Raw genomic sequence first — 9,010 nt, forward strand, 5'->3', positions numbered from 1 at the left:
GTGCCCACTACTAGAGAGACAAACACAGCCCAATGCCTCCCTGGAGAATGTTCCAGAAACGGCACAATTAGCCCTTTTCACTTCCCAGTTCCCACCCAATTCACCCATTTTGTGTCTGAGAGGCGGGAAGTAACACAGGTGCAAGCAAAACATTAATGAGGGTTTCTAACTTAAAATCCATTTGGTGATCCAGTGCCGGGGCCCTCGTTACTGTTTTGCTTGCACGATATGAATCAATCAATCAACCAATCAATCAATCAATCAATCAATCAATCAATAAAATATGGTGCAACCCTAGCCTTGATACGCACCATCTTGATGGGAGCAGAGCAGAGGTCCTGGTCAGAGACAGGTGTGCGGTCGCTCTCCAGGACGTAGATGCCCTTTCTGGACAGGGCCTGGATGACCGCCTGGTGGCTGTGGAGCGAGGCAGCCTGCTCCGCCTGCAGGATCAGGCCGCACACCCGGCAGTACAGCTCCCCAGACAGCAGCAGGCGGATGATGGGCGGCTTGATGTGCTCCTGCTCATACTGGTCGGTGTAGAAGGGGTCCCGCAGGTCCTCAGGGATGTGCTCTGGAGAAAGGAGGCTCATGTGTCAGGGATGTGCTCTGGAGAAAGGAGGCTCATGTGTGGATTTTGACTCATGTATTCACCTTATGTAGCCACGCCCATTTGACCCGGTTGTGTGGTCGTGTGACGACTTCCGGCAAAAAAAAAAGAAAAAGAAAATGGCTGGCTGCTCCAATACCATCTAACTCTGAATTAACTAATAATTTAGCCAATTGTATGTAACATACCAAATAAAAGCAAACGGCAATGTCTAAGAATGCAACGCCATGTAACTGGCTCCTTAAGTCTCGCATTCCAGGGAATTAGTTAACGTCTGCGGGTCTTATAAGACGTAAGTGGCTCGAGCGCAACTCGGAGGAGAGAAAACTATCTGAAGCTTTCTTTGTTGGAGTCCAGGTATGTTTGACAGGAAAGTGCTCGTCATTGTCGACGATAACGTTATCTGACCTGGCTAACAGTGGATACTCCGCTTGCTTCTTGCTGTGTACCGAGCTCAAAGTAGTAGGCTACGTTCTTTATTTTACCCCCTGCACTGTCCGCTACAAAAACAACTCTTCTCCATGACGTTCTTTCATATTTGGCGCCATGACCGCCGGAAGTGTTAACACGACCCGGAAGAATTTGGCCCACCCCCGCTTCAAACATAAGGTGAATAGAAAGACACACCCACATTTATCCAGTTTCTTTTATTTTAAATAGGGCTACAGGGCTGTGCTTTCTAGGTAACAGTCCAGTCTGGGTAAAGTCTGGGGTACTAGTATTTCTATTATCCATCCTAGTTTGGGAAGATGGTATGATGCAAGTCTTAGTGATAAGGGACAGTTTGAGGAGGTGAGGCAGGAAATGATTCAAGGTATTTCAAGTATAGACAAGTCAGGGCTCCCAGGAAAGTTAAAGTTGTGGTGTTTGCAGTTTGGATTGTTGCCTCGGTTGATGTGGCCACTGACAGTGTATGAGGTTCCCCTTTCAAAGGTAGAAAAGCTAGAAAGGATGATTAACTCATTCATTAGAAAATGGCTCGGAGTCCCACGCTGCCTAAGCAGTGTAGCCTTATATGGGAAAGGCATATTGGAATTGCCATTATCTAGCCTGACAGAGGAGTTCAAGTGTGCTAAGGTTAGACTGGAAATGACTCTGACTCAGTCAAAGGATCCAGTGGTTAGGAGTGTAGCGCCCACAGTTAAAACAGGGAGGAAGTGGAACCCAAAGGAGGCAGTACAGCAAGCACAGTCAGCTCTTAGACACAGGGATATCATAGGTCAGGTGCAGCATGGGCGTGGAGGCTTAGGGTTGTGCATAGGGAAACCTGTGTGGAACAAGGCATCAGTAATATAAAAGAGGAAGATGGTAGTTGAAGAAGTACATAGGCAAGAGGAGGCAGTAAGATGTACTAAGGCAGTGTCGCAGGCAAAGCAAGGACAGTGGGTGAACTGGGAGAGTGTAGAGAAGAGAAAGTTGAAGTGGAGAGAGTTGTGTAGCATGGAGGCCAGCAGAATTAGATTTATTCTAGGGGCTACTTATGATGTGCTGCCATCTCCCCAGAACTTAAATCAGTGGTTGGGCGAGGATGGTGCCTGCCCGTTGTGTTCTAGTGTATGTACACTGAGGCATATACTGTCAGGGTGTAAGGTCAGTCTCTCCCAGGGGCGATACACCTGGCGTCACAACCAGGTGTTGAAATGTTTGGCAGCTGCAGTTGAGGAAAAGCGGCTAGAAGTAAATTCTCTAGTTGCTAGCAAAGAGACTAGACAGATCAAATTTGTACGTGAGGGAGAAAAGATTAGACCAATTAAGGTCAGGCACAAGTTAGGGCAGCTAAGTGTAGGTGGAGCCTGGGAAATGAGGGTTGACTTGAATGAACAGCTAGTCATCCCAGCATATATAGTTAGCACCCGGCTACGTCCGGACTTGTTACTGTGGTCTGAGGTAGAGAAGAGAGTTTATTTTATCGAACTCACAGTCCCGTGGGAAGATCGAGTTGAGGAGGCTTATGAGCGCAAGAAAGCTAGGTATGCTGAAATGGCAGCAGAGGCAGAGCAGCGAGGTTGGAGGGCTCGAGTGCGGCCTGTAGAGGTGGGCTGCCGTGGTTTTGTGGCAAAGTCCGTTATTGCCTTACTAACTGAGTTGGGCATTCGGGGACGGAGCCTGAAACTTGCGGTTAGCAACATGTCTCAGGCAGCAGAACGAGCAAGTGAATGGCTGTGGATAAGGAGGAAACATGCTAGCTGGGGAGCTCGCTAAGGTCAGATTGATTGTTTGTTGTTGGTCATGATTAACGGTCCGCATCAACAAGGCTGAATCATTGACGGTGGTGGTGTAGTTAGGGATTGTTTGTTGTTGGTCATGATTAACGGTCCGCATCAACAGGGCTGAATCATTGACAGTGGTGGTGTAGTCAGGAATGTCATACCGAACCGACCTGGATAGCTAGGCTTAGATAGTGAGGTAATATGCAGTTGTGCGGTGGTAGCATGGAGGGGGGTGTTTCCAGGACGCTGGATTACACCGTTAAGCCTTCTTGAGGTGTCGTGGGCCTAACTTAACGAAACGTCGGTGAAGGAAGGTGCCCACTTGAAAACCCCAATGACATGCTTCATACTGCTGTTGGCTAGGGTAGGTAACTGGTGATTTGTGTCTTGTTTATTAGTTTGTTAGCCTGTTAGCTTGTTTTATTCTGGATTGGGCTTCTAAATGTGTTTTTCCTCGGATTTTGGCACAAGGGATAGTAACATCTTGTCCTGTGTATTAATTAATAATATTATCCATCCTAGAAGTATTATAAGAACAGGAATGTTCTTTTATTTTTTATTTTTTTTAAGTCAGATGCTGCTGAATGTGCTTTTAGGCTACTTTCATGACACCTGCTTCATCTAGGTTTGCCTAATAGATGAGATACAAGGTCATCCAATTAGTTTACAAGGAGATTATCTCCAACACCATAGCTGTATCAAGCCAATGCTTCATCATCATCATCATCATCATCATCATCATCATCATCATCATCATCATCATCATCACACACACACACACACACACACACACACACACACACACACACACACACACACACACACTCTCTCTTTTTATAAGCATGTACAGGCACAAGTCCAGATCTGACCCTGTTACATAAGTAGCAGACACGATCTGTGGGGGTGGGGTATAAGACTGTCTAAGTGGAGGGGGGGCAGGGGGGTGGGGCATAAGTCAGGGGGTAAACAGCATGTCAGACAGCCCACCCTAACGGGCCATATAGGTGGTCCAGAGGCTCGAGCTGGTAGGGTTTAGTGGTGTTGTTCCCAGCCAGCTGTTTACCTGCTCACACACTAAAGACTCAGGACTGTGCTGTTTACCTGCTCACACACTAAAGACTCAGGACTGTGTTGTTTACCTGCTCACACACTAAGACTCAGGACTGTGTTGTTTACCTGCTCACACACTAAAGACTCAGGCCTGTGCTGTTTACCTGCTCACACACTAAAGACTCAGGCCTGTGCTGTTTACCTGCTCACACACTAAAGACTCAGGACTGTGCTGTTTACCTGCTCACACACTAAAGACTCAGGCCTGTGCTGTTTACCTGCTCACACACTAAAGACTCAGGACTGTGCTGTTTACCTGCTCACACACTAAAGACTCAGGACTGTGCTGTTTACCTGCTCACACACTAAAGACTCAGGACTGTGTTGTTTACCTGCTCACACACTAAAGACTCAGGACTGTGTTGTTTACCTGCTCACACACTAAGACTCAGGACTGTGCTGTTTACCTGCTCACACACTAAGACTCAGGACTGTGTTGTTTACCTGCTCACACACTAACCCTCAGGACTGTGTTGTTTACCTGCTCACACACTAAAGACTCAGGACTGTGTTGTTTACCTGCTCACACACTAAGACTCAGGACTGTGTTGTTTACCTGCTCACACACTAAGACTCAGGACTGTGTTGTTTACCTGCTCACACACTAAAGACTCAGGCCTGTGCTGTTTACCTGCTCACACACTAAAGACTCAGGACTGTGCTGTTTACCTGCTCACACACTAAAGACTCAGGACTGTGCTGTTTACCTGCTCACACACTAAAGACTCAGGACTGTGCTGTTTACCTGCTCACACACTAAAGACTCAGGACTGTGCTGTTTACCTGCTCACACACTAAAGACTCAGGACTGTGCTGTTTACCTGCTCACACACTAAAGACTCAGGACTGTGCTGTTTACCTGCTCACACACTAAGACTCAGGACTGTGCTGTTTACCTGCTCACACACTAAAGACTCAGGACTGTGCTGTTTACCTGCTCACACACTAAAGACTCAGGACTGTGCTGTTTACCTGCTCACACACTAAGACTCAGGACTGTGTTGTTTACCTGCTCACACACTAAAGACTCAGGACTGTGCTGTTTACCTGCTCACACACTAAAGACTCAGGACTGTGTTGTTTACCTGCTCACACACTAAGACTCAGGACTGTGCTGTTTACCTGCTCACACACACTAAAGACTCAGGACTGTGCTGTTTACCTGCTCACACACTAAGACTCAGGACTGTGTTGTTTACCTGCTCACACACTAAAGACTCAGGACTGTGTTGTTTACCTGCTCACACACTAAAGACTCAGGACTGTGCTGTTTACCTGCTCACACACTAAGACTCAGGACTGTGTTGTTTACCTGCTCACACACTAAAGACTCAGGACTGTGCTGTTTACCTGCTCACACACTAAGACTCAGGACTGTGTTGTTTACCTGCTCACACACTAAAGACTCAGGACTGTGTTGTTTACCTGCTCACACACTAAAGACTCAGGACTGTGCTGTTTACCTGCTCACACACTAAAGACTCAGGACTGTGCTGTTTACCTGCTCACACACTAAAGACTCAGGACTGTGTTGTTTACCTGCTCACACACTAAAGACTCAGGACTGTGCTGTTTACCTGCTCACACACTAAAGACTCAGGACTGTGCTGTTTACCTGCTCACACACTAAAGACTCAGGACTGTGCTGTTTACCTGCTCACACACTAAATACTCAGGACTGTGCTGTTTACCTGCTCACACACTAAAGACTCAGGACTGTGCTGTTTACCTGCTCACACACTAAAGACTCAGGACTGTGCTGTTTACCTGCTCACACACTAAAGACTCAGGACTGTGTTGTTTACCTGCTCACACACTAAGACTCAGGACTGTGTTGTTTACCTGCTCACACACTAAAGACTCAGGACTGTGCTGTTTACCTGCTCACACACTAAGACTCAGGACTGTGTTGTTTACCTGCTCACACACTAAAGACTCAGGACTGTGCTGTTTACCTGCTCACACACTAAGACTCAGGACTGTGTTGTTTACCTGCTCACACACTAAAGACTCAGGACTGTGCTGTTTACCTGCTCACACACTAAGACTCAGGACTGTGTTGTTTACCTGCTCACACACTAAAGACTCAGGCCTGTGCTGTTTACCTGCTCACACACTAAGACTCAGGACTGTGTTGTTTACCTGCTCACACACTAAGACTCAGGACTGTGTTGTTTACCTGCTCACACACTAAGACTCAGGACTGTGTTGTTTACCTGCTCACACACTAAAGACTCAGGACTGTGCTGTTTACCTGCTCACACACTAAGACTCAGGACTGTGTTGTTTACCTGCTCACACACTAAGACTCAGGACTGTGCTGTTTACCTGCTCACACACTAAGACTCAGGACTGTGTTGTTTACCTGCTCACACACTAAAGACTCAGGACTGTGTTGTTTACCTGCTCACACACTAAGACTCAGGACTGTGCTGTTTACCTGCTCACACACTAAAGACTCAGGACTGTGCTGTTTACCTGCTCACACACTAAAGACTCAGGACTGTGCTGTTTACCTGCTCACACACTAAAGACTCAGGACTGTGCTGTTTACCTGCTCACACACTAAAGACTCAGGACTGTGCTGTTTACCTGCTCACACACTAAAGACTCAGGACTGTGCTGTTTACCTGCTCACACACTAAGACTCAGGACTGTGCTGTTTACCTGCTCACACACTAATGCCTACCCCACACTACAGGATTTTCAAATCCTTGAAGATTATAAAAATCTTGAGAGCCCACACACTACAGGACAGAGAGAGCCGATTTTTTAACATTTCAATCTTGGGACACACACACAATCGCGTCTGTTCAAACGCAACCCCACACACTAGAAGATTATGATGAAGATTCACCTTGGAAGCAGGGCTCGACGTTAACTTTTAAAATGCCTATTCAGTGTGCGCACCGGGTGTAGTAGTGTCATTTCGTTTTCTAAACAAATTTTATTTTTTGTTTTTATAATGCATTTGCACTGAAAGGATTTGTTTAACTAATATTTGCGCGGACAGCCGCGTCCATTCGGGGTGTAGGCCTACTGTGCACGGCCAGGCGAAAACCGTCTGCACAGGTGTCTTGTGGAGGGGCACGTCTGCTGATTTGACTCACTTTTCCGTGCGGACACTCGCCGATGCGGGAAGCTGAGACCTAAGCGCTTGTTGTAGGCTACATGCTTTGCAGTATAGCATTTAGTTTTCCGTCCCGTTCAAAGACGCACGGGTATTTCACCTCGATGACAATTTCCTCGTTCTTTGTTTCTGTGTGGGGCTGCGGGCGGACGCGGACCAGATTATTTTGCGAAAAACTGTAATGGAAACGCAGCTACTACTGGCTCTCTGCTCAAGATGCAATCGCCTGTGTCGGGTTGTAAATATCTAACATGTTAGATATGCCCGATTCACAATCGGGAAGAGGCAGTCTTCCCGATTGTGAATCTTTGAACCCCACACACTACAGGATCATTTGGGAAGATTATCTGCCCGACGCGCTTCAAATCGGGAGCACCCCCGAGAAAATCGGGTGGGGGGAATCTTGGCCATAATCTTGCAAATTATCCTGTAGTGTGGGGTAGGCATAAGACTCAGGACTGTGCTGTTTACCTGCTCACACACTAAAGACTCAGGACTGTGCTGTTTACCTGCTCACACACTAAGACTCAGGAGTGCTATTTTTAGCGCCTAGGGTGACAGAGGTTCTAATTATAGCCCGGTCATGTTAATCCAGAGTTAAGCCCCAGAACACACATGACATTAAGGCTACGTTCACACAGCCATCCTTAGTGCTTGAATCTAATCTTTTCCCCCCTAAGTGACTCAGGTCAGTCTTTTTCATGACTGTGTGAACAGTACAAGTCACATTGAAAGTGACTTCTTTAAAGACGACCTGGGCTACTTTCAAATGTGGAAAAACATCACATTCGAAATTTCGAATCTGATGTTTTTGAAAGTGACTTCGGTGTGAACAGACATCTGGCCCATATCTGACTTAATGCTTCAATGTGACTTCTTCTTCTGTTGAGTTTTATGGAAGTTGGCATCCTTAAATGGTGCATTACCGCCACCTACTGTATTGCTAAAACTATAGCGCAAATACAATATCAATACAAAGTGTCCACCCAAAATGCGCCCATTCACCCCAATATCCATACTGTGGCCCAGACCAGTCGTCTAAGCCGAAGCGAATGCTTCATTCAGCGTTTTCGTCAAGTCATCTCCTGAAATGTCTTCAATATCCAAACATTTCCTGGCAGCGTCCACCACTTCAATGTTCTTCACTTCACTTTTACGTCATTCCAGAGGGACATTCGTCACTATTCTGCACTGGCGGGAGGAGGGAGGGGGAGGACCAACACGCGGGCATTGAAATTAAACCGTAAACAACAGATGAAACAACATCGTCAGCTACCGCCATGTTTACTTCTGTCTTCTTCTAGGTTTATGTAGAACAGCAGTGCGCTGCGTGTGACGTTATTGTTGTTCTTCTGCGCATGCGGGTCACTTCATGTCCGTGATCTGTTCACACTGGAGTCTGATATGGGCCACTTTTAAAAAGTCTGTGTACAGCCACACACAAAAACCAGATGTGAGCATCAAGTCAGATTCAAGCACTAAGGATGGCTGTGTGAACGTAGCCTTTTAAGTGTCTAAAAGGCAGGGAGTAACACAGGTGCAAGCAAACACATTAACGAGGGCCCCGCACTGGAACCCCAAATAGATTGGAGGTTGGAAACCCTCATTAATGTTTGCTTGCACCTGTGTTACTTCCTGCCTTTTAGAAACAAAATGGTGGCTGGTGAAAAAGGCCCATGAAACGGGGTGGAAGCAGAGTCAGCAATGGTGTCAATGGCCCGTCCGACTCCGACCTCTCATAGGGAGAACCTCAGACTCAGACCAATAAGACAACGTCAAGTTTATTTGTATAGCACATTTCATACACAGAGGCAATTCAAAGTGCTTCACATAAAATAGTCCACAGGAGTGAAGTCCACAGGAGTGAAGACCACCGCCCTGCCCTTCACAACAGAACCTGCCCTTCCCAACAGAACCCACCCTGCCCTTCACAACAGAACCTGCCCTTCA

At 46.8% G+C, this 9,010-nt stretch overlaps 1 protein-coding gene across 1 annotated transcript in view; it reads right to left on the reverse strand.

The window, feature by feature from the left end:
• camsap1a (calmodulin regulated spectrin-associated protein 1a) overlaps positions 1-9,010 on the reverse strand; it is a gene marked incomplete at both ends in the record, with an annotated part of 40,985 nt that overhangs the window by 25,740 nt on the left and 6,235 nt on the right. Inside the window, one exon of the mRNA XM_083657329.1 lies at positions 312-574. Within this exon, the coding sequence (XP_083513455.1) occupies positions 312-574 (263 nt within the window). The remainder of the gene's footprint in view (positions 1-311; positions 575-9,010) is intronic.

The sequence above is a fragment of the Poromitra crassiceps genome, assembly GCF_964638095.1.
Source record: "Poromitra crassiceps genome assembly, chromosome: 21".
Lineage (NCBI taxonomy): Eukaryota > Metazoa > Chordata > Actinopteri > Beryciformes > Melamphaidae > Poromitra > Poromitra crassiceps.